A 27,978-nucleotide genomic window follows, 5' to 3' on the forward strand; every position below is an offset into this window, starting at 1 on the left:
TGACTGGGTCAGAGCATCTCCAAAACTGCAGCTCTTGTGGGGGTGTTCCCGGTCTGCAGTGGTCAGTATCTATCAAAAGTGGTCCAAGGAAGGAACAGTGGTGAACCGGCAACAGGGTCATGGGCGGCCAAGGCTCATTGATGCACGTGGGGAGAGAAGGCTGGCTCAAATTGTAGCTCAAATTGCTCAAGAAGTTAATGCTGGTTCTGATGGAAAGGTGTCAGAACACAGTGCATCGCAGTTTGTTGCGTATGTGGCTGCATAGCTGCAGACCAGTCAGAGTGCCCATGCTGACCCGTCAACCGCCGAAAGCTCCAACAGTGGGCACGTGAGCATCAGAACTGGACCACGGAGCAATGGAAGAAGGTGGCCTGGTCTGATGAATCACATTTTCCTTTACATCAAGTGGATGGCCGGGTGTGTGTGCGTCGCTTACCTGGGGAACACATTGCACCAGGATGCACTATGGGAAGAAGGCAATCCGGCGGAGGCAGTGTGATGTTTTGGACAAAGTTCCATGTGGATGTTACTTTGACACGTACCACCTACCTAAGCATTGTTGCAGACCATGTACACCCTTTCATGCAAACGGTATTCCCTGGTGGCTGTGGCCTCTTTCAGCAGGATAATGTGCACTGCCACAAAGCAAAAATGGTTCAGGAATGGTTTGAGGAGCACAACAATGAGTTTGAGGCGTCAACTTGGCCTCCAAATTTCCCAGATCTCAATCCAATCAAGCATCTGTGGGATGTGCTGAACAAACAAGTCCAATCCATGGAGGTCCCACCTCATAACTTACAGGACTTAAAGGATCTGCTGCTAACATCTTGGTGCCAGATACCACAGCACACCTTCAGGGGTCTAGTGGAGTCTAGGCCTCGACGGGTCAGGGCTGTTTTGGCAGCAAAAAAGGGACCAAAACAATATTAGGAAGGTGGTCATAATGTTATGCCTGATCAGTGTATGTATGTATGCATATTTTGCAATAAAATATAATGCATATATTACACATAATCACATTTGTAAATTAGCAGTTTTATATTTCTCCATCATTTTTAATTTGATTATGCTGTTCGCAGTGCTTCATGGGATTGTAGTCCTTTCCCTCACTCTGTTAAATACACAGTCTGGTACCTTTGTCTTTTTGTCCGATTTTCAAAACCTTTTTGGTTCATGGCTTACAACTCTTTAACTAAAAACTACTTTAAAATCCCTATGGGGAAAAAAAAAAAGTTGAAAAGGGTCTAGTTGCCATGCTGTATAGTTGACTTCTGTGTTCCTAATCTGGAAATGTAAAAAGGGTGCCTCTGCAGGATGCCATAAATGACCAATCAGAAACAAGTATTCAGAGAGCCATGTATTAATCATGTCTACTGGATATAGTGAGGAGAACTCACAGATTTGGCTTTTTTCTGCAGGTCCACGATCTGAGAGAGGAGGTGTGTGATTTCCTCTTGTTGGCGAGAGGCATCCTCTGTTTTCTTAGCCAGCTCCTCCGCAATGGTGGAGATCTGTATGTTAGCATCTCCTAAGGGGAAAAAAGATACACTTCATGTCTAAGACGCCACATGAAAATACACCTTTGGTAAACACAAAACGTGGAAAGTCCCTAATCCCCTTTAAAGGCACGTTATACAGTTGACTAACCCCTTGGTATCTGAAGTCCATGACTTTATTAACTGCACTGCTAAGCTACAAGAGGGTAATGAATAGCATAAATGAATTTAACTAGTACAGGATGGGTAGTAATATCAGTTTACACTGGGAGGGAATGTGATCATTGATGGTGTAATAGCTGGATCTACTCACTGAGCTCTTTAACGCAGTCATTTACAAGCTGTTGTTCTTTTTCTTCATACGAGATGGTCTCTGTCTCCAAGTGATTCGCCTGTAAACACACACACACACACACACACACATACAATAAAGAATGATCTGAATAAACAATGGAGGCATCATTTTACATGGCTGCTCCTTTGTTTTAGGGTACTTGTCAGAAGAACAGGTTGTGTCTTAAGTGCCCATATTGTAGAACAAAACAATCAAGGTAGAATATAATCTACAGAAAGAGGCAAAAGCAATAGAGTTGCCATCTAACTCTGTTTACACAAGCTTTTTGTTTTCACGTCATGGCCCAGTTTAAAGGGGCTCACATACACTGAGAAATGTTATACAGTTATGTCTTTAGAAGTGGGTTCACTTTCTAAAATGTTTGGGTGTGAATAGGTCTTGTGTGGGTGTGGATGTAGATTTTATAGTCAGTGAGGCATGGAATTCCATCTGTCTGCTGGGGTCAGATGCCCGACACACGTCACTGCAGATCTACAGTTACAGTGAGGGGGGCAATCCAGTGAGAAAGAGCTACTAGGTGGGTGATAAAAGGTGATATGACCAAAATGTTATATTTCATTTTAAATGAAGGTAATTTTATTTCATGATAACGCTATATGTGACCCATACTGGCAAAATGAGTCAGAATGTGCACAGGTTAATTACAAGCTACAGGCAAAAAAAAAAAAAAAAAAAAAAAAAAGTTGATTTTGGTCGAATTTGAATGTTTTCACAAAAATTTGTTCATTAAGCCCTCATCTAGCTATGCTTCAAATAGCAATTAAAGATATAAAAGTATCTTTATTTGTGTTTTCTAAGGAGTACCTTTCCTTTGTCCATGAAAAATGCAGTTTTTCTCTGCTCGCTTCACCACTCGCGCTTCCACTCAGCAACTTCCTCATTATTCCAAGTTTGGTATCGTTTTAAAGTGCAGAAATCCAACTTTGTGAATATTCATAGCGAATTGTTGATGGCATGAGTCTGAACCAATGAAATGTGATTTTCAAACTCATGCTGATGTAAATAAAACGATCTTACTCACGCTGACTGACAGACTGCAATATTTTTTAAATCGAATCTAAAAATTGAATCTAAAAAACCCTGTTGTTTATTATTTGATTAACATTAAGGACAAAGACATCAGCAGGTATAGGCTACTGTCACTTTAACTTGTTACACATCCAATTTTGTTCTCAACTCTTCACATTCACGTAAGACATAACTGACTGTTTACGCAAGAATATTCACCAAGACGGGCATTTTGACATCATTTTGTGTGTATATGACTGTTCAAGTCGCAAAAGAGAACTCAATTTGAGACTGCATGCTCTTTGGGGCGTGTGTCAGTCATATCTTTATCATGCTAACGTGTCAGTTACTTTAAACAGCCTTGAGCTGCGTGGATATTATACATGGAATAGCAAAATATCACCCAGCCCTAAAAGCTGATAAAGCTAAATAAGAAGCCTAAAGAGGTGGTGATTTTCCTGTATGAACTTACTTCAGTGTTAAAAGTTATAATTCTGTAATCCAAAGCTGTATTTTTATTATACAATTATTATGACCACATATTAACTCAAAGATGAGAGAACATGAACTATTTTCCTTTTAAATTTATATTTAAATATATATTAAATATGTACTTTTCCTTTTTCTTTCTCACACGTATTTTATTATAGAGATTATTATAAAAGGTATTACAGTCCTTATTTTACTAAAGCACACAGATAATGCTCAAATGTCTTTATCCGAGAATGAAGTTGGGTACATATTGCGTTTGTCTTGGAAATGTGATATGCCTGAAAACCTGATAAGTTTGATTGGAGGCTGTTTTGAATAATATAATACAAAACACTCATTCATTCATTGAGCAGTGGAAGGACGTGAGCTCAGGCCTCACTCTCTTACCTCTGATCGCAGGACGATGTTCTCTTCCTCCAAGTCCTGGAGTTTTTTCTGCAGTGAATCCAGAGGGAGGTAAGTTGGGAGTGTGAAAGATGAGTCATTTCTGCGAATACTGCAAAGAAAAATCAGATTGATGTGCCTCCCTTAGTACAAAAATTATCCTCACTTAAAATAACATATTTAGCTAGATTTGTACATTTGTCAGGCAAAAATAGAAAAATAATAGTATCCTCATAATTTGAAGTATTGATCCTGCCAATGGCACAAGTATCAAGTAAATCTGTTGTCTAATATATGGACTCACGGTGTGGTAGAAGCAGACTCTCCATCACTCTCTTCAGCTGCACTTGTGTAGAACTGCAGAAGTTCATCCTTCATTGAGAGATCATGACGCAGCTGAGACACCTGAATGCACACATACAAACTCACTGTATGATCGCAACAATAACTGTGGACTCAAATGGAGCTCAAACATCAAACGTCTGTTTTTTTTTTTAATTTATGTTTTTATTTACGTTCAGTGTCAATTATCATTAACGTATTCAGCTAATAAACAATTTTAATTGGTACAATTTCCCATGTCAGTGTATATATATATATATATATATATATATATATATATATATATATATATATATATATATATATATATATATATATATATATATATATATTTTTTTTTTTTTTTTTTTTGGTATGGTAAACCCTAATAGAGACTACAACATTTTATAGGATCAAACAATTAGAGGGGTAAAATGCATTAAATTCATAGTTATGTTCATTTAAAATAGGTGCAGTCATCTTCAAACAGCCAAAATAAACAAAAAGGGTTGACATTAGCCAGCAGGCTTGTTTCACCTTTCCATTTTCTCATCTTACCTCTTCTCGTATGTGCTCCACCTGCTCCTCTAGGAAGGTGTTCCTCTCACTGAGGGTTTTGTTCTTTTTCAGCAGAGACTGGCCAATACGTGCTGCCAACTCCAAATCCCGCTCTTTCTGAAATGACATATAGAGTGATGTCATAAGTTTCTGTTTGATTCACAGTCACATTAGCAAAATGTAGGCAAAATTTTCCAGACAAAAGAGGTCCATTGTCTATTGTCAGTAGTGTAGTGACATATGAATCGCAGCTTACACAAAACTCACTTTTAAACCAAGCAGATTTCCACTGGATTTGCATGACCAACTTGAATATGAGCAAAATCGCTGGGAAACTCGTTTGCCCTTGTGAATTTCCTGATTGTGAACTTACTAAAATTCACCCAAAAAAAGTTTGCTGAGCAACGGTAAATGTGATTTGTACCTTCATCATGAGGCTATCAGTGACTTGGATACATCATTATTATGTTTTACAGAAATAGCTGAATACACTGTAAATGGATTAAAATATTCCTAAATAAATAATAATATCCCAGATCTAACCATCTACCATAATTATAATCTTACAAAAACTTATGGAAACATCACCCAGTGCAGGAATACAAGACTGTGGATCATACTTATGTAATTATTAACTATGATGGTACATTGTAAAAGCTACATCACAACATGTGGGACATGCTTTAAAAAAACAAATCAAAACAAAACCCTCTGCTCTATATTTTATTTTTAAATGGCTGCTATGACCCATTCTCCCACTTCACACAGCTTACCTCCTCCAGGAGACGTGTCACAGCATCTATGTCATTATATGTCTTAGTCATCTGGCCCACTCGATCAGCACATAGAACTGTGGAAACAGAGAAATGAAAAATTACAATTTTTTTTAAACATTTCTAAGTTAAAGCTACATTGTTTAAAACTCTAAAGTATCCATATGTGATGTATGTAATGTAATCAGTATGCTACATGCTTTTTACATGCTCCCTTGTGAAAAAGTATACTTGAGCATATTTTTTTTTTTTTAAATGGGGGCTCGTCCGGGATCATAATAGAACCCTGTATTTCTTGCGATAATTTTTTTGAGTGTGTGTGTTGTATGTTAGACAACACATCAATATAAGTGCACTTCTTTAAAGTTCAACAAAATATTAATACATTATTTAAAGTGTATTTTAATGTAAAAATATTAATTTGACATTTTTACAAAGCACAGTTTTAAATGTGTACTTAATTATACTTTAAGTACACTTTTATATCATTACAATTATATTATCTGCAAGTACAGTCTTTTAAATATACTTTTAAGATGTGAGGTACACTACAAGTGCACATCCAACACAATTAAGCACACTTCTTTTACACAATGGATGACACATGATTCTGATAAGTGTGGTGCTAAAGAATCAAATGCAAAGCAGACATTTCCATCTGCGTCACACACAGTACAGAACGAGCACAGACCAGCACCTGAATCCAACACCCAGATATTGACCTGCCAGCAACACCCAGCCATAAACCACACAGACACATTCCTGTAGCAGTCCTTATTTAAACACACATCTGCTCCATACTGTTCTTCTTCTGAAACAATCAACTCTATAATAATACATAACATTTTCAGTGTTATTATTTGATCATGGTTAAAAATATTTATTTAGGAACTACACATGCTTTCATTATAGTGTAGGTTAAACTTAGAACTGTGAGTCACACTACAACAATGGCTGATAGGACACGGCCCAATGGTAAACCTAACAAACCCTCCCAATACATCTTAAATGGTGTTGCTGGAGTGATATTGTTCTCATAATAACTTGAGAACCTCTGTTGTCCTGGTCACAAATCAATACAGAACAAAGTCCTAAAAGATCAGCATTTAATAAATGATCAACCACCAAAATCAATAAAAAAAAAAATAAAAAAAAAATAAATAATAAAAAAATAAAATAAAAAATAATAAAAAAGTAAAAACCATAATAAATTACTCTCACTTAACAGAAGCTTTAAATGCATAAAATACCAGATAAAAAGGAAAAACAGCATGGATAGAAAGGTGTTAAATGGTTGGTTATTTTGAAGAAATCTGCAATAAAAAAATAAAAATAATATAAGGAAGGTAAATAATATGTATACATGGTTTAAAATATTTAAATCACAATTCCTATTATGCAAAAATAGTCACAATAAAGAATGAGCAGGTGTGTTTAATCTTTTGACTGATAATGTATGTGGTATCTTGTTATACACTACAAAAATGCAATAGACATCTCAAAACCTCACTGAACAGAATATATAGACTATTTATAAAACAGTTAGTTCCTGTCCTTGATTCTGATTGGTCAATAGCTGTGTTTTATTCATGATAAATGTATCACTACACAACACCCTTAGCCACCACTCTTAGCAACGTAAACTGTATGTTCTCAATTGATATTGTTCATTGAAGTTTAATGTATTACGTAGAAGAGTATTGTGAGAAAAAGATCGAGTTAGCAAGTTTATTAGATTTAGCATTTTCCTTCAAGTCAGTCCTATGTTCATAGTAAAAAAAAATCTGTTTAAATGTCCGATGTATTATCCTGTCCTTTTAACAGTTAAGTGGTTTTCCCATGACTGACATGCTAGTCAAAGCATTTGTCAGTTGTGTCTTGTTTCGTGTTCACAACAATTCAGTCTTTTCAATATAAAAGTCTTCGCTACTGACTGACACACTCATAAAGACGGTCTTTGCCACCATCTAATGGCATAATGTAATTTCTGTTGCTGTTCACGGTCAGGGACATTTACTTCATGAAAGTTGCACTGATACATATTTTTGGCTTTAATATTTGTATTGTGTGGTAACCGTGTTATAAAAGCCTTAAGGTACTCGAGGCTAGTGCTTCGCGTCATGCCTAACAACGCCCTTCAGCCGTGACTTATTCACGATACAGCACAGCCTTGAGTAACTTATTTCTTATATATCTCACACCACATTTGAAGGATATCACATTATATACCTTTCACGGTTCAATGGTCATCACAACGAATTCATTTTCTTAGCAAGGTTTATTTACATGAGTAAACACTCATATAAGACCAAGTTAGACTATTAACAGCTGCTGGTCTAAGCTCCCAGGACAGTGTGTTTCAAACAAATTTTTCCATCCACCAGCATGGGTAGAGATTTACTTCAATTACCCCGGTACCATGACGCTCAACACCAGACAGAACAACAAACTAAGATCAACCGTACACAGTGGCCATGCCATCAGATCAGCTCCCAATGCACAGAGATAATTATTCCCATAGTGTAAACTGGACACAAAGAACGCAGCCAGGCATTAAAAGCTCCTGCATGTCTTGTTTAGGGTGTTAATAAAGGTGACTTTCTTTGTCCTAAAATAACCTCCAATAAAAGTCAGTTTGCACTCGTGCACATACAGAAATAAACATTCCCAGCTTTTCAAGAGCAGCTGTATATATAATGCATTATAAATGTATTGTTAGTGTGTTATAAAAGGTATATGCTTTATAATAAATATTGCAATTCGTTAAGATATAATTGACTTACTGATTGCTACACTGCTAAAGAGCATAACGCAAAAAAAAAAAAAAATAAATAAAATTATATATCCCATGGAATTTTGTATTGATCATGTGTTTTATCAATTACACAGTATAACAATTAATAAGGTAAGTTTGTATTACAATGTATACCTGAGGTTACAATTATTAATGAGAACATACAGCTGATTATAAGATGTTAACCCTAAAATGCACAGCTAACTCCACCTAATTTACATGTATATTCTTTAAAACCCTGCTTGTTTTATCAATATAAAATACATTTGATGATTTAGAAAAAAAAAAAAAATAATAATAATAATATACAGTATATATATATATATATATATATATATATATATATATATATATATATATATATATATATATATATGAGAGCATCTGTTTACACCTCAGGTTGCTCTGGGCTGACTGTATTAAATATGAACATGATATTTAACCTATGATTTGCCTGTAATAACATATATACTGTACATATAGAGATAAATAAAAGAGGAAAAATGACAGACAAACAAAAAAACTAGCAGAATAAATACAAAAACAAGTAGTTTGTATGATTAAACACACCTTAACTTAGGAATTGCGCACACACACGCACCTATATTTTTTCTTCAAAAAGTCATGTATTATTCAGTCTTTCAAATTCACATTTAATTCAATTACTTTTCCTTTCTTTGTAATTAATTGTGAATTTTTTTATGTACTGCTATAAAAAATAAACTTGTGAAATACATTTATTACTATTGCACTATTTATTATTTATACTTATAAATAATAAATAGTAAATGTATCATAAATAAATGTACTATTTATAAATATTACATTTATTCATACTTAATGCAATTTAGATTGACATTTATTGCTATTGTCTAATAATAATAATAATAATAATAATAATAATAATAATAATAATAATAATGTGTTAATATTATTATTATTATTATTAATAACACATTATTATTATTATTATTATTATTATTATTATTATTATATATTCAACACCAAAGGCAATTTTCATGGCATTAACAGAGTAGTTTATGGAGTACATAAACAAACCCTTACAGAAGTGTAAAAAAAAAGAAAAAGAAGGTAATATTGACAATAAAGAACATTTTGAATAAACCTTTTGCCTAATGATATTATAAGCAGGGCAGTCTTAAAGCAAAAAAGGAAAAATAGGGTTTATATAGTCAATTATTACTATAGTTAAAAAATGGCTTACGTGCAGTGCATGCTGGCATGCATGTTGTACCAATATGAGTGTGTGTAGTGTTGACAAGATCAACCTTATAAAGGTGTTCTAACACAAATGGCTTTGTGTTAACATTCACGTCAATAATATGAAATACGAATAGTGATTAGATCTGGGCAGAAAGAAACCCAATCAGAAGGGGAATCTGATACATTTTAAATGTCCTAACAAGGTATGTCATCACCAACCAAGGATGGAAAAACCTGTTTAGATTGTTGCGATTTCAGACTAAGACATTCTTGAAAGTAATTGAGTTACTTTGACAGTGCGTCTCTTTAATAACTTTTAAGAGGATCAAACTGTCAGAGGGCACAGGTACTGTACCTTGCTCCAGCGTATACGGCTCTGCATCTTCATCATCCTCATCATCAGCACTGTTTGAGCTTAAGAAAGATGAGGTAGATATTTCCAGTATCTCTGAAGAAGAGTCAAACTCAAAGTACTCCTCATTAGAGCAATTAAAAGGCAATGCCATGCTGTCACTGGGCTAGTTACGCCCAGGCTGGCTCGGTCGTCTCAGGTCCACAGCCATGAGTGAGCTTGTGATGTTGGACTGGACATATAACCTCAAAGATCAAATAGACAGTCTCTGACTGACACACACCTGTTTCAGGAGACTCAATGCTCGGACGCTACCATTCTCTACCAAACAGCAGGTGAGGTGTCACTAAAGTAGAAAGAAAATAACAACTACATTTTTGCAGATCAGCATGCATTATGTATAGGACTGAAAAGCTTATGAATGAAAAATTGAACAGATTCTATAAGGTTTTATATCAAGACTATTCTAACTTAAAAGAAATGTGACCCCCCCTTCTGCAGAGTACGGAATGGTACTTTCCTCTGATGCACCATGGAAACCTATCAAGGCGTGACTGAGTTGTGTTTGACTACACCTGTCGTGTGGGCGGAGCTAGTTTATATTCCCTGATGAAAAGATTTCACATTGCCATAGAGAAGGCAAACAGGACATTTGACACAACAGGAACTATAAAAAAAAAACAAAATAAGACACCTGTTACTAATATATACACAGGCAAACCAAAATTTATTCAGACACCTTGAACATTTCATTCATTATCATAGTTTATTCTCTATAGTTTAAAAAATGGTAATACAAGGATAAGATCTCAGAGTTAAACTGTCAGAAAAAAATAATCTTAATTATATCAGATAACACAGTCAGGCCGAAGTGTCTGAATTTTTGGTTCCAAATTTTTATCAATTTTACTGGTAGTCCACTGTATGAAGAATTTTTGGGTATAATATGTCACAGTTTACTTTATTTTGCTATCCTCACTTACATAAATGAACTATAGTGTCCTGCACACAGTAGTAAAAAAAAATATCTAGTGTCTGAATAGCTTAAGAAAGATGTATATATATATATACACGTCTGTTATATTGCCTCTATAGACCATAAATACTGTGAGATCTAATAAGTAAAAAATAAAATAAATAAATAAATAAATAGACCCTAATTTCTTTCTTTGAATTTGTTATGAAATGTGACTGTGTTTTGTGAGATTTACTTAATTACCAAACCTACTACTAATTACACCATTTTTAAAATGTAATCTCATGAGCATTCATATGTATTTTACGTCAAATGTGATTCTGCCACACATACATTTACTTTGTTTGTATGTATGGACTAAAACGTACAATATTGACGTGTCAACAGCATCTAAAACTTATACCATGAATAACTTAACAGTACGAATGTTAAACATTACAGATTACATTAATCTTTAATCTACAATAACTTTAATCTATAATACCTATGTATAAACAATGACCAGGCTGATTATTTCTAGATAACTTGCTTCATAAAACAAAGAGCTAAAGAGAATTTATTTGGAACGTGCTGAATCGTTTTAGTTCATGATATTGTGTTGTGGTGATAGACTTTACCCTTTAAACTCTGACAACCTTACAACTGGAGGGTGAAGGCATGAGATGTTTGATAACAGCTGTATTTCTACACTTGTGCAACTCCACCTAGTCTAACAATGTAACATGAATCACACATTAACTATTCAGTATGCCTGGGTTTGTTGTGTTATCACAAATGTTTCGTTACATTGACAGAATGCAAATGGCTTACAACTGCAATGCAATCTGCAGTACAACGTGGGCCTTCTGACGGACTTCATTCATATGGAGAAACAATAGCGTGATAGGAATGGTGTGATGGCACAATGGCTGTGGCCATGAAGGAGGCGGGATTCTCTTTAGTGTGAACTTAACCAGGGCTAAGACTTTGTGCTTTAGCTCCATTGAAGAGGAAAATGGAAAAGACAGCCAGAAAAGGGTGAAGAATATGCTGAAGGGCTGGGAAAACTTTGAGAAGGGAGGAGAAAGAGAGAATGGGTGTCTGAAATGCAAAAGAGGTCAGATGAGAATGAAAAAGAATGTGTGTGTGTGTGTGTGTGTGTAATCCCCCCCCCCCCGCCCACCCCTGCTAAGGTAATCAATATGCTGTACACGAGCGATAGAGACCCAAACCACAACACAGAATGTGGGTCATTGAAAAGTAAAGTCCTGAATAGTATACTGTATCACCAGCTGTACATTACAAACACAAACATATCATAGTATCACATATACTGAGAATTATATACAAAGTTAGTTTTTATTCAAGTTACTGATGTTGAGATCTGAAGGGCAAAACATTCATAGAACTGTAGCACAGGGTCTGTTTCAAGCCACAAATATTTAGATCACCTCTTAAAATAAGAAAAACAAATATATGTTAAGAAACTGCAAGATCTGGGCACTTGTGATCCACATACAGTAAGTGCAGCAGTATTTCTATCAGTGAAAACAGCAGAGCATTCTGAAGCACTTAACATGATAAACATTCCTTATCTCCTTATCTTGTCTATGAGCCATTAAACACATACAATATTTACGTCTCAATAATCTTTAACACTGCAATCTCCGTCTGTAGGATTTCTGGTCTCTGTGTTTGAAAACACGTACACGTTTCTTACAAAAATGCATTGCTTCGATTCAATAGGCCTTTATTAACCCCCTGGAGCTGTATGGATTATTGTTTTATAATGGATGGATGAATTTTTTTGGGCTTCAAAATCCCCCCTTCACTACCATTATACAGCTTTGAAGAGCAAGGATATTTTAAAATATATCTCCGATTGTGTTCGCCTGAAAGAAAATAGTCATATACACCTAAGATGCCTTGAGGGTGAGTAAATCATGGGATAATTTTCATTTTTGGATGAACTATCCCTTTAAGCCACATTAAACATTTTCTTTTTAAAGTAACACTCCACTCTTTTTGAAAATAGGCTCGTTTTCCAACTCCCCTAGAGTTAAACAGTTGAGCTTTACCGTTTTCGAATCCATTCAGCCGAACTCTGGGTCTGGCGGTACGACTTTTAGCATAGCTTAGCATAGTTCATTGAATCTGATTAGACCGTTAGCATCTCGCTCAAAAAAATTATCAAAGAGTTTCAATATTTTTCCTATTTAAAACTTGACTCTTCTGTAGTTACATCGTATTCCAACATCAACGGAAAATGAAAAGTTGCGATTTTCTAGGCGATATGGCTAGGAACTATACTCTTATTCCAGCGCAATAATCAAGGAACTTTGCTACTGTACCATGGGTGCAGCAGGCGCAACGATATGTTTGTAATATCATTGCGCCTGCTGCACCCATGGTATGGCAGCAAAGTCGCAAACTTTTCATTTTCCATCGGTCTTAGTACACGATGTAACTACAGAAGAGTCAAGTTTTAAACAGGAAAAATATCGAATCTCTTTGGTAATTTTTGAGCGAGATGCTATTGGTCTCATCAGATTCAATGAACTATGCTAAACTATGCTAAAAGTCGTACCGCCAGACCCAGAGATCGGCTGAATGGATTCGAAAACGGTAAAACTCAACTGTTTAACTCTAGGGGAGTTGGAAAATGATTGCCTGGAAAATCCAGCCTCACCACTGTACCAGTGGATGAGTCTGGTTGGCCATTGAATCAATTCGATTTCTAGGGTGGAGCAAATCCGAGCAAACAGGAAGCGGAGTAAACCAATCAGAGAAGGGCGGATATGACGTTAGCAAGCGACAAGAGAGTCAACGGCGAAAAGTAAATAATTAATGTGTTTTTGTTCATTTAAAACTGAATTCACGGCTGAATAGAACAAACTCTCGGGTCTCCCGTGCGCAATCTTTGTTGATATTGAAGGGTCTTTCACCGCACTAGAGTGACGCTGTTTGCGTCACTGAAATAAACAAATCTGATTGCACGGTACGGTTTGGAGTTGACTCGAGGCGCGACGGAGGGCGGACTGACCAGACTGATATATCTTGTAGAAGATATATCAGTCTGGCCTTGCCAGGCAAGGAAAATGAGCCCATTTTCAAAAAAAGTGGAGTGTTCTATGGGAAAATGCTTATTGTACAATTAGCGTGTTGCGTTTGTAACGGAGGCCAGCTAGTAAGAGCTGTGCGAGTAAACCTCCCTCCCCTGGCCTCAAGAGGCACACTAGCGACTGATGCTAGCGGTTGTGGTCTTTAGCATCCTTGTTAGGACCTCCCATGCTGCAAACGGCAATTCGAAACTTGCTCTGAGTGGTCTTTTAGTCTTTTAATATCACTGTCTTTATTATATAAACATTACAAAACACCATAACTGGTGGGCAGCAGAGTTCCAATAAGGGTGTGATGTCACATGATAACTATGAATAGCTTGGTCTAGTTTTATGCATGATGGGATGTCTAACCATTATGATGAAGAGTGTTTGGTAAAATATAACATCAGTTCCTTAATAAAACACTTAAGCAAACTCACGCCATCCGAGGTGCATGTCAAAGATAACATCAGTCATCTGGGGTAAATGTAGTTCAGACAGTTGAAATGGCATCCACAATTCTTATCTTGTCAACGAGTCATTGAACACATATTTACGTCTCTAATAATCTTTAACACGGCAGCCTCAGCCTGGAGGATTTCTGGTCTCTTTGCCTGTTTCTATGTGTTTGAAAACACGTACACATCTGTCTAGCTCTTCTGCACTGTTTATCAATGTATTTACACTAGATTAAAATGATCCATCTCTGTGATTGATTGATGCTTTTATTTGTTCCCTCTATTTAGGTAATGTGATAAAATCGAGACAGAAAGCTATTCATAAAATCCATCACAGACCAGAAAAACAAATAAACATTGCATATGCACAACTTGTCTCTAGAACTTGCATAATATGCTGCATGGAGACACAACACAACAGTAAATGACTGGGATCAAAACAGTGCAGTTTTATGCACAGGATTACGCAACCATTCCAATTTTAAGGAGAAGTATTATAAGGAAGGAAGGGTAAGGCGGCGATCAGTCATCAGAGACTAATAAAACATGCAGCAGGTCTAGATAAGACTACAGTGCTGTGATATAACATGCTGCTTGTGAAATAGACGGGGTGCATGACTTCATAAGGTCAACACATCATCAATGGCAAAGGCTGATCAGTGAGAGGCAGCACTTATTTAACAGAGCAGAGCATGACTAAATATCTGTGTGAACAATCTTTTCACTGATTTGAAATAAAGGTGCACAATGATATAACAAATGTTTTTGAAAGAACAATAACAGATAAATGAGATTTGTTGTCTATGAATATTCCGATACAACTAACTAGGATGTGATTGTGATTAAATCTGAATACAGACAGCCATAAACTATGAGACGAGTGAATGAATGTGGTTATTGGGCAGTTCTGCTGAAAAGCAACCCGTTTCAATAAGCTTTATGGGGAAACTTTGTTGATTATAACATCATAACAGAATATAATGCAGACCATTAGTTGGGATGGATTGGATGTCTTGTTGTCTTTATTTATCCATCCTTTATTGATGGATGAATGGATGGGTGAATAGATGGATGTAACTGGATGGATGTATGGATGGATGGATGGATGGATGTATGGATGGATGGGTGGATGGGTGGATGGATGGATGGATGGAACTGGATGGATGGATGGATGGATGGATGGGTGGATGGAACTGGATGGATGTATGGATGGATGGATGTAACTGGATAGATGTATGGGTGGATGGATGGATGGATGGATGGATGGATGGATGGATGGATGGAACTTGATGGATGTATGTATGAATGGATGGAACTGGATGGGTGGATGGATGAAACAGGATGGAAGGATGGATGGGTGGATGGATGGAACTGGATGGATGGATGTCTTTATTTATCCATCCTTTATGGATAGATGTATGGATGTATGGATGGAACTGGATTGATGAATGGATGGAACTGTATGTAAGATGGAACTGTATTTATGGATGGATGAATGTATGGAACTGGATGTATGGATGTCTTTATCCATCCTTTATGGATAGATGTATGGATGTATGGATGGAACTGGATTGAAGAATGGATGGAACTGTATGTAAGATGGAACTGTATTTATGGATGGATGGATGGATGGATGTATGGAACTGGATGTATGGATGTCTATATTTATCCATCCTTTATGGATAGATGTAACTGGATGGATGTCTTTATTTATCAATCCTTTATGGATAGATGGATGGATGGATGGATGGATGTAACTGATGGATGAATGGATGGGTGAATGGATGGATGGAGGAACTGGATGGATGTATGGATGGAACTGAATGGATGGGTGGATGGAACTGGAAGAATGGATGTTTGGTTGGAGGGATGGATGGGTAGATGGAACTCAACAGATGTATGGATGTAACTGTATGGATGGAACTGGATGGGTGGATGGATGAAACTTGATGGATGTATGCATGGATGTAACTGTATGGATGTATGGATGGGTGGATGGAACTGGATGTATGGATGTCTTTTTTCATCCATCCTTTATGGATAGATCTATGGATGTAACTGGATGGATGGATGAATGGCTGGATGGGTGGATGGATGGAACTGGATGGATGGATGTATGGATGGATGCATGCATGGGTGGATGGATGGATGGAACTGGATGAATGGATGGATGAATGAATGAATGGATGTATGGATGGATAGAACTGGATGAATAGATGGACGAATGGGTGGATGGATGGATGTGTGAGTAGATAGGTAGATAAAATGCTGTTTGAATAATTCTCACAAAATCATGCTGGATAACATTCATAACATTTGTGAATTTCATGTCAGCTTGAGTGGTGCTGTCATTAAAGCACAAGACATGTTGATTTTTCAATTAAACTTTTCACTCAAGCTGAGAAAAAAAAAGTTGTTTTAGACTTGGACCCCATTGTATATATTTTTTAGTCATTGCATATGCACTTCTGAACTTTTCAGCATTATATAAAGATTGAGACTTATTAATGCAAGTCATTTTAAAGCTTTACCCTGGTTCTGAGTCTGATGCAACACCGGAGCTGAGAGGCCAGCTAGTCACCCTCAATGTTACCTCCATCATTTTTATGTCTTGGCCCAAATCTTATTTCGACATTCACAGTCTTGTCCATGGCAGACCATGTAACTAACCAACTTTCTGAAAGTGTTTAATTCACATGGGTAATTCTCCCCACCCCTCCTCCTCCTCCTCTCTCCCCTTTAGTGGCAGCAGACAGGATTTTTCCTTCTTACCGTCAGTGCACTCTTCATAGTACCAGTCCAGCTCGTAGTAATCTGCCTCCACAAACCTCTGCATGCTCAGTCTCCTTCAGCCGTGAGCTGCAGCCTCTCCTGTCCACCATCTGAGGTCACACACACATACACGTACCCACAGCCGCCCATTCTCCCAGCAGCTCGGTAGCCGATCTACCACTAACTAATCACGGTGCATTCTACACACACACACAAGGTCAGAGAACAAGAGATGGAAGAGAGAAAAAATGCAGTGTCCCTAAAAGCCAACAGTGTTGCGCAGGAAACCGTACTGCTATAGTCAAGGTTGTATCACACTTCGGAGGGCGGGGCTTACCCCAAAAGCCAGCCAATCAGAGCACACTTCATCATAGCTGCTCTGGTCTTCTCTAAGCATTCGTCACAGCCCAACCCCGTCTCCTCATCTCTCTTGTTTCCAAGGCGCCTCCCTCTACAGAGGTTGCCATGGCAACTGGCTCTGACTCCAGGCTGTGTTGGTGTCTACACGTGCTCTGTTGCTTAACTTTCCCTCTGTTTTTTCTCCATCACTCTTCCATTGATCTTTTCTGCCACACATATAGCAGCAGTTGTGATGCATGCATGGAATATTTCATTTTGCTGCTCAGCTCAAGTGTACAGTAAGCGGCTGGTACAGTGATGGCAGGTGTTCTTGTGCTGTCTGCCTGCCAAAAGTAGCAGCTGACTTTCTGCAATTCACTGTGCCAAGAACAGCAACAAATATGCTGGTAGGGAAAAAATAAAAAAAGATCTCAAAAATCCTTGCTTCTTTATTTTATCCAAAGGCTTGTTATTCTTTGCACTGATTTAATTTGATACAATTGGTTGTCTTGACTCCTCTAAACACCACAAGCTTATGGTGCGAATCATCCAATCAAAAGCTTGCGTTCAGCTGTGATATCATTTTCCTGTGCCGTCGACCTGCAATTGGTGACTTTCCAGTTGCCACCTCATCGGCTGATACTGGCAGCAGGCTCATACTGATGACATCATGCTGGTTGGATAATGGATTTATGGAGCTGATATGATATGAATGATTGGAGGATACAAAGGAGAAAATCATGTCTATAATTACAATGGGTGACCTCTGACTTAAAGGATTAGTCCATTTTCAAATAAAATTTTCCTGATAATTTACTCACCCCCATGTCATCCAAGATGTCCATGTCCTTCTTTCTTCAGTCAAAAAGAAATTAAGGTTTTTGATGAAAACATTCCAGGATTATTCTCCTTATAGTGGACTTCAATGGTCAAACGGTTGAAGGTCAAAATTGCAGTTTCAGTGGAGCTTCAAAGGGCTTTAAACGATACCAGACGAGGAATAAGGGTCTTATCTAATCGAAACGATCTGTCATTTTCTAAAAAAAAAAAAAAAAAAAAAATACAACTGTATATGCTTTATAAACAAAAAATACCTCCTTGCAAGTGGTTCCGCCATTCCGCCTTACGTATTCTTCAAAAAGCTTATGTTGTATGTCCTACGCCTTCCCTATTCTACTTACGGAACGAACGCGGCGCCAGTTCCATTTTTTCTGTAAGTAGAATAGGGAAGGTGTAGGACATACAGCGTAAGCTTTTTGAAGAATACGGAAGGTGGAATGGCGGAACCACTTGCAAGGCAATCATTTGTGTTTATAAAGCATATGCAGTTGTATTTTTTTTAGAAAATGACCGATTATTTCGCTAAATAAGACCCTTATTCCTTATCTGGTATCGTTTGAAGCCCTCTGAAGCTGCACTAAAACTGTAATTTTGACCTTCAACAGTGGAGTCCATTGAAGTCCACTATAAGGAGAATAATCCTGGAATGTTTTCATTAAAAAACCTTAATTTCTTTTCGACTGAAGAAAGGAGGACATGGACATCATGGATGACATGGGGGTGAGTAAATTATAAGGAAAATTTTATTTGAAAGTGGACTAATCCTTTAATTATATAAATCTAATTTTTTTTCTTTTTTTTTCTTTTTTTTTTACATTGACATTTAAAGAAACCAATCATAATGTTTGCTGTAGGTTTTTTTTTTTTTTTTTTTTAATGTCAACTGGCTCATTTGATAAAGCCAGATTGTTTTCAAGTGCAAATTAAAAATAAATCCAATTCAGTGTCTTACAAATGTATTTTACAATTGAAATAAAACAAATAATAATAATAATAAAATAAAATAATTTGAAGTAATGACGCATTTTTTCATATTATTTAAAAATAAAGATAATGGGAGTATGTGCCAAATTAAAAAAAAAAAAAAAAAAAAGCTAAAATTAGCAGTTTTACGTTGTCAAAACAATCATACTAAAAGTAAATTCAAACACACCCAAAGCATTTGCAAAAAAGGCTGACTTACTATTTATGTATAACACATACTGTATTTAATTACACTGCCATAGACTTGTTTACCGGACTTGTTAAACAGTGTCAGGAAATGCCACACTGATATTGATACTCATTTTATTTCTCCTCTTGTCCAAAATTCTTCTTGGGTCATTTGATTCACACGTATGTTTACGTTTCTCAGAGATATCTTTGGCGACAGAACCTGCTGCAATCGATAACGAATAACTGTGGTCCATAAAGAATGTGCGAAACAACAACAGAGTGGAGTGCTAAACGCTACAACTACTACTTCCGCATTTTTTCATGAGACTCAACGTGTTGCCATGGTTTCCACGGCAGTAAAAGCGTAAACCGAGAATAACACGGACATGACGACATTGACAGGCGACGCAATGATGTTACACTAGTTAAAATTGTGCATTTCTCTGGATTCAAACATTGTTGGAAACATTTGGGATAATGTAAGTACACAAGTGAGCAAAATACAGTATTTAACACAGAGCTAGTGATTTTAGGATATTTTAATGAAAAAATCTGTATTATGCCTTTAACTTGAGCATTGTATTTTTAGCATGCCATGTGTCACGCACAAGATGCCGCAAAAAGATGCGAGAGGAGAGAGCAATGGTTAAAGAAGACCGTCTAGCGCATACTTACAATGAAAAACAATGGAAAATCAGCGCATTGGAATGGAAAAATGTGTTCTGTATGAACGGCCCCTATAACTCCATATTAAAGTTCTCCATAGTAAGTATTAAGACATTTAATATTGAGTAGCTTACATTTTCAGGGTTCATGCAGGTTTCAGTAAGTCAAATTTAAGACCTTTTTAAGACATTTTAAGACCATAAAGAATGAAATTTAAGACCTACACGACGCATTACCAAAAAATATTCAAATCAAAGAAATTCTGAAAAAATCATTTCATTTCAATGAATTCAGTCATTGAAAAAGCATTAATTTCATTTACAGATAAAGCAATCACATTAGTAACCTTCCACACACAACAACGTGCCAAATGGGCAGCCGCCCACCCCTTTTCCCCACCCCTCTAGGGGTCAGCCAGCTGTTTTTTCGTTGTTTTTGTTTTCCGTTTATATATATATATACATACAGAATTGGAATTAAAATGTGTTTGATTTAAGCCTAACGTTACATTTCAAAATTTTGTGTCATAAAATTATATCGCGCATACAGCTCAACTAACGCGATCGTTATAAAGGTGTTTAAACAACAATACACTTCCACTTGCATGTATTTGACAATCGGAATATCAGATATTTCATGCCATAGCTAACACATTTGTGAATATTCTGAATAAAAAAGGAAAAATGACATAAAAGCAGATCATCATTCATTCAGCGCTGTTGCTGCTGCGGTGTGTCACGTGACAAGCAATGACGCGTCACCATGGAAACCATAAAATAACGGTCGCCTATAGGCCTACACTACACACCGCTTGTAACCAACAGCAGAAATCGCTGTGATCTAGCCATGTCTCATTGAAAGTACACTTTCCCATTTTCCACACGTAGCCGAACTTTAACAAACTCTGAGGAGACGCAGACGTATCTCGCGGGCAGGTAAATTATTGCATTTATCACGGGATTTGTAGTTTTATCAACGCGTATACCAACACCAATATACCCCAGAAAGAACTACGACTCGCTACTTTTTTGCTACTTTGTAATAACTTTCAGCAGGTAGCGTTTCTGGAAATGGGTTAAAACATTTTTAGACCTGACTAAATGAAATTTAAGACCTCGGATGAAAATCTGGCCGTTTTTAAGACTTTTTAAGGCCTTAAATTTAAAGTTCAGAATTTTAGACTTTTTAAGACCCCGCGGGAACCCTGATTTTTGACAGTATTGACAGTCTTTTTGCTTCAAAAAGTTCCAAACAAAGCCACAATAGGATCAACTATTGTGCATCTCCAAGCGTTTCTGAACGAGTTGGTTTTTAACAAATCAGAAGTAACTTTTGCATATATTACATAACAGTATCACACACTGTGAAAGATTTGGTTAAAATCATGTTAAAGCCACAGTCCTTCTCCAACTCAGAGACGGGCCTCAGTTTGAACTGTCATACAGCTCTTTCACATATTAGCTAAAAATAGCTCATAAGATCCAGGGCATCAAATACAGGGCATCAGCTCCCAATGAACCAGTGTGAATAACAGAAAAACACGCTCTGCTGTAAAACTGTGATCTACAATGTCTGATGACTGTACTGTTCACTAAAGGACAACTATCTAAACCAGCATTTATAATGTCTGAAGGCATTTCTCCACTCTATATTTATAGCACTGGGTATTTTGGAACACGTTTACATATTTATGTAAAATAACTGGAGTCATTTTATTATTTCAACACAGTGGTTAAAAGATTGGCAGAATGTAAGGTCTACTGCAGATCTGCCAGTTAAATACTGAATAAAAAAAAAGTTTTGCATGTGGTCAAATACCAGTGTTCAATCACAAACTCAAGGACAGATCATAGCAAGGGAACTGATCTCATAGACCAATCAGCTGCTCGTATATAAACTGGTGCTGTGAGTGACAGCAGACTCAGCCAATGACCAGCAGTGTAGGGTGGTTGCCTGGCAATGAGATCCAGTGTTGTGGCTACCAAACACAGCTGTCACATAGCAACAATTGTACATGTATTAGCCAAGTTATATCTCAAGTTTCATGTAATGAGCAGTAGTTAAAGGTGCCATTGAACGTTTTTTTACAAGATGTAATATAAGTCTAAGGTGTCCCCTGAATGTGTCTGTGAAGTTTTAGCTTAAAATACCCCATAGATTTTTTTTAATAAATTTTTTTTAACTGCCTATTTTGGGGCATAATTAGAAATGCGCCGATTCAGCCTGCGGCCCCTTTAATTGCTCGCGCTCTCCGCCCCCTCCCGAGCTCTCGACTCTATCATTGCATAAACAAAGTTCACACAGCTTATATAACCCTCAAAATGGACCTTTACAAAGTGTTCGTCATGCATGCTGCATGCATACATCGGATTATGTGAGTGTTGTATTTATTTGGATGTTTACATTTGATTCTGAATGAGTTTGTGCTCCATGGCTAACGGCTAATGCTACACTGTTGGAGAGATTTATAAAGAATGAAGTTGTGTTTATGCATTATACAGACTGCAAGTGTTTAATAATGAAAATAATGATGGCTCTCTTGTCTCCGTGAATACAGTAAGAAACGATGGTAACTTTAACCACATTTAACAGTACATTAACAACATGCTAACGAAACATTTAGAAAGACAGTTTATAAATATCACTAAAAATATCATGTTATCATGGATCATGTCAGTTATTATTGCTACATCTGCTATTTTTCGCTATTGTCCTTGCTTGCTTACCTAGTCTGTTGATTCAGCTGTGCACAGATCCAGACGTTAATACTGGCTGCCCTTGTCTAATGCCTTGAACATGAGCTGGCATATGCAAATATTGGGGGCGTACATATTAATGATCCCGACTGTTACGTAACAGTCGGTGTTATGTTGAGATTCGCCTGTTCGTCGGAGGTCTTTTAAACAAATGAGATTTATATAAGGAGGAGGAAACAATGGAGTTTGAGACTCACTGTATGTCATTTCCATGTACTGAACTCTTGTTATTTAACTATGCCAATATAAATTCAATTTTTAATTCTAGGGCACCTTTAAAACAAAATATGCCCCAACTTTTTTTTTTAATGAATATCAAGATGTTAGTTTAAATCTTATATGAATAAATACAGGAAAGTGTATATCTTAGGTCCTCTAACTGGTTTTAAAATCACCCTTTTGTCTTAACTAGTTCATTTAAATAGTCCTTTAGTGTGGCAAATTAATTTTTACAACTATTCAAGTATACAAATATTCCATATAGTCTCTCAATTAATACATTATTAATTTAATAATAATTAAATATTACTAATTATATGCATATAAACATAGAAAACAATCTTTAAAAGAGTTTTAGAAGGATTATAGCATGTTACATTGTATGAAGTAGTAAAATATTGTCTGTTGTATGCAAAAAAGGACCTTTTGCTTTAACTTGCACATGCATATTTCCGATTAACACCTTAAAAATGCACATGTTCAACCAATGCATGCTCAATTGTAATCCTTATGTAAAAGCTTTGTTAAAGCATATATGAATGGTGGTCATGCAATGTTTAAGCGTATGTGTGTCAGTGCATGTTTGAGAAAAATAGAGGAACAGGAGAGAGTGAGTGATTCTGTGCTTACGGAAATATTTGAGGGTCTCCTCGATCTGTTCTGTGGTCAGGTCGAGGTTGACGTCGGGTGAGATGAGAGGCGTGTGGAGCCAGTCGTCGTGGTCATAGCCGTATATTGTGTCAGCTCTCAGCTTATAATGAGGCAACTGCTCCTCAAGCAAACTGATGATTTCCACCTCAGGAAGATCAGTGCTGTTACACACATCTGATAAGGAGAGAGAGAGAGAGAAAGCAAACAGAATGGTGAGAAAAATCAGGCACTGGGGTAGACATTTGCTCAATGAATCTAACCAGAAAAAGGAGAGAAAAAAAAAAGAAAAGAAAAAAAAAACCTGTACTAGAAATGGTACAACCATGTTTTCTGATAGCATGGCGGTGTTTGTAGTCAGTGCATTAGCAACAAAATGTGACATTTAATTAAAATTTTCAATTAAATCCTTTCCACAGAATTGAAAACAAAGAGGTTTCAAATCATGAAATAATAAATAAATTGTTCAAAATGAAGACAAAAATATTTCAACACTTTTTAGTTAAATGTGGGTCACTTTGGGGTGAGTAGGATTCAATTTATTGCAAAAGTACCCCAGAAACACCCATGCATATTTTTATATATATAAAAAAGTACCATAGTATTGCCATCAAATACCATCACTGAACTATTTACCTTATCCCATAAATTCCTTAGAGCTAATTAGTACATTTCAACATTTCAGGGATAATACTGAAAATACAGAAAAAGCTAAAACGACTCTATTACAACTTATGGTTGTAATAATTGTGTAATAACAGTGTAATAATACAATTTAGCTGATATGTGAAGTCAAAGACATGTTTAGGGTCCAAATAATTGCTTATACATGGAAATACATTAAGTATGAGTCTATGCTGACCTCTAGTGGTCTGATGAAGAACTACAAAACTATAAGTGGAACCTTTTCTGACAAAATCTGTGTACAAGCATATAAACGGCAATACTTTTAAAATGACAAGCCAGAACAACTGATAAAAAACACAGATTGTGGAAAAATACTAAGGTTCAACTTTTTGTTTAAACACAGGATATCTCTTTTGAATTCATAAGCACACAACATTACATCATTAGATTACAGCTAATTATCAAGCAGCCACACAGTCTTAACAGAATATTTTATTCTGCCCATCCTCCCATCAGACAACATGCTGTTGTTCAACACAGCAGCCTCTCCTCCGTCAGACAACCAGCCTTTATTCCAATCCACCAATACTGTTATAACAACACTCTTCTGTATAGTAATGACTAAATTGCTGCAAGCAGAAATTTAGGACTGAAAAATGTGGGGCAAATAAGAGACTCAACCACCATGTGTGATGGAGGGAGGCCGCATACTTGTGTTCAACTAAGCACAGGGGTTTAACCTCTAGAATGGGATTGGCCTTGTGGCTACATTACTGAGAGCACACAGAAACAATGCAAACCCATTACAGCCGTAATGCCAAAGAGATAAACCACTGACGGTCAGCAGAGAGTGTGTGAGAGAGAGAGACCTGAATATCAAGTGCACTACTGGCATGTAGCACAGTGCTGACTCCTTGACCCAAGATAAAAGCAGTATTCACCTTTAGACAAGGTCACTGAGTTTGTGCCACAGATACAATGCAACCAAGCATGAACTTTGCATGATTTTAAAGCTGCTGTTAGTAATTTTCTGTTAAAAAACTACTTAAATTACTTTCAATATAATGGCCACGTTCACAGAGTAGAAAGTGTTTGTCAGTCCTTTTTTTAAAAGATTATTACAGTTATGCTTACACAGTTCCAACACAAGTTTACTGGAAAAACATGCCTTTACCTAAATTTATCTACAAAAAAGTACAATACTGGTCAAAAGTTTGGAATAATTATGTTTTTTATTGTTTTTGAAAGACATCAAATTGTCCTTCAAAGCATTTAGTGCTCTATTATTGGTGCTTAATTATTAATGCTGTGATACATACAACAATGTAAACAATAATGTAATAAAATGTTTCCAGATTAATGTTCATCCGTTTCAAAGAAAAATCAAGACGTTTTTAGCACCACTCACTGGACAATTCACTTTGAAAAAGTCATGAAACATGCAAGAAGCAATGTAATGTCATTTTGCAGAAATGCAACATACAGACTGAGTCGCATTGTTCGGCTATTTACGAGAGTGACAACCACACTCTATAACCAAACTTACACATACAAATTGGATGAGAAGGATGAGAATGGAACTTTTCTGGAAAGGTGTTCTGGATGTCATCATCATCGATTTGTACTTTAGTCACTGATATACACAGCAAATAGAAAAGGTGATTGACTTTGGGTAATTCATGCAGTAGCGACTCAAATAGAAGATGTTGTTTGCAGGGGACAGTTTGAGATTCAAACATGAAAAACCAGTAATTATTTTAGCAATATTTCGGCATAATACCTAAAGAGTACTTATTGGGTTCATATTGAATTGCAAAACACTTTTGCTGCTATTGAGGTGGGATATGGGTAAGGTTAGGGAAAGCTTTGGCGTTATGGATAGGTTTAAGGGTAGGGGTATGGTGTAAGGGTTGGGTCAACAGTGTAATTATAAATGTAATTACAGAAATTAATTACAGATCTAATTACATGCAGGTGTTTTTAAAATATAAGTACAATGTAAAAACATGTATGTACACAATAAGTGCATTGTATCAAATGATTAATTTAAATGCAAGCACATAGAAGTTAAGGCCACTTAAAGGTACAATTTGTAAGATATTCGCAGTAAAATATCCAAAAACCACTAGGCTAGTGTTATAAAAAAAAAATTACAGCTGATTACTAATAATATCTCTAATGTTTTCAACTACTTGTAAATCATGAGAAAATTCCCATTCTAAACAGTGACACGGGGCAGTGCAGTCGCCTGTCAATGACGTCAGTTACCCTTTGTTACCGCCTTTACTGACGTAGAAACCACATGACAACAGTGTCGTGGACAAATGCGGAAGTAGTGTCTAGCGTCCAGCAAACCACTAGCTTGCTTCAAGCAGTTCCTTATTTACTTCTTGCACGTTTTATGGTGGATTGTGTTACTTATTTATGGAACATAATTACTGTTTACCATCTGCCGCTGGTTCTGTCGACAAGGACAGCTCCCGTAAACGTAAGCGTACGGGCCAACCAAACGACCCAAGAAGAGTTTGGGACAAGAGGAGAGAAAGAGCGAGGATCAATATCGGTGTTGCATTTTCTAGATGTAGAGAGCTTCGCGACAAACTTCACCTAGAAAGAGATGCCAATCTTGCTTGTGTTTTACTCGACAGGTGAGTTGTTTTGATTCGTATCTTTACAGAAAACATATGCCATTATAACGATCAACACGATTAGTATTATGGGGCATACACGCCAAATGCGGGGCATCGCGTCTCTAGACCCGCGCGAGGAAGCGTCTGATCCATAGTCTGATCGCGTCTTTGCATTGACTTTGTATGTAATCTACTCGCGCAAATCGTTGAACTCGCGTTTGCAATGTAGCCCAGTTATTGTGTTTGAATGTACATTAGTGCATATATTTGTTGAACAAGTGGTAATCATTTTCATATCATCTGACTAAACAGTAATCAATTAATTTGATAATTTACTGTCAAACTATTTGCTGTATTGTATTCCAATATAGCATGACGCAATATGTAATGGTAGCATGTGAAAATTGTCTTTTTCAGACACTTACGAAATCCAGTATTGGATAGATTTTGTTAGTTACTGTAGCAGCTACAGTGTAGTTATCATAATTTTACATCATAACCTCACAATAAAAATTGTGCTGTCAATACATATGATACATATAGTAAAGCGGAAGCAGCGCCGGTGATTGTGGCATAATAAAAGTCCCGCTACTTGTGAGTCGTGTGTTGCGCAATCGCTCCAGCGGCCTCGTTCAGCTCCCACAACACTCGGTCCTGCTCTGCTTCATACTACAGTAACGTTAATAATCGCATCCATTAACATGTTTTCTTCCCAAGTCCTATTGCACTGTCTGTTGAGGTGGAGACCACATGTCCCAAGATTCCACACTCAAACTTGCCATCATCAAGCTACGCCTTTGTTTTGAATAGGCCTCTAGCGACCTCTAGCAGACAAAATTATTACATACTGCACCTTTAATATAAAGTGGGACCCCTTTTTTGTTAATGAAACAAATTTGAAATAATAAATAGAAGACTTTTAAGAAGGTAATAGTCAAAGAACTCCAAAAACCACAAGATCCTTTTGCGGAGAATGAAACAAATGAAAGACCTTCAGTCACAGTTTCACATGTGTGCTAAACTAGGTTAGTTCAATACAGTACTGCTAACTTTAT

At 36.6% G+C, this 27,978-nt stretch overlaps 1 protein-coding gene across 5 annotated transcripts in view; it reads right to left on the minus strand.

Annotated features, from left to right (window-relative positions):
- The window catches only part of trak1a (trafficking protein, kinesin binding 1a), a 63,136-nt gene that overhangs the window by 17,745 nt on the left and 17,413 nt on the right, over positions 1–27,978 (minus strand). For 3 of the 5 annotated variants that reach the window (XM_048153852.1, XM_048153848.1, XM_048153853.1), the window contains exons 2-8: positions 23,649–23,843; positions 5,388–5,464; positions 4,615–4,731; positions 4,040–4,140; positions 3,739–3,847; positions 1,810–1,888; positions 1,398–1,528 (exon numbers count right to left, since the gene is read on the minus strand). In XM_048153852.1, the coding sequence (XP_048009809.1) occupies positions 1,398–1,528; positions 1,810–1,888; positions 3,739–3,847; positions 4,040–4,140; positions 4,615–4,731; positions 5,388–5,438 (588 nt within the window). In that variant the 5' untranslated portion in view covers positions 5,439–5,464; positions 23,649–23,843. Of the gene's footprint in view, positions 1–1,397; positions 1,529–1,809; positions 1,889–3,738; positions 3,848–4,039; positions 4,141–4,614; positions 4,732–5,387; positions 5,465–9,760; positions 10,701–17,043; positions 18,219–23,648; positions 23,844–27,978 lie in introns of those variants that run through there. The other 2 variants (XM_048153850.1, XM_048153849.1) reach the window with 2 other exon arrangements.

This window comes from Megalobrama amblycephala, linkage group LG13 (genome assembly GCF_018812025.1).
Source record: "Megalobrama amblycephala isolate DHTTF-2021 linkage group LG13, ASM1881202v1, whole genome shotgun sequence".
NCBI lineage: Eukaryota > Metazoa > Chordata > Actinopteri > Cypriniformes > Xenocyprididae > Megalobrama > Megalobrama amblycephala.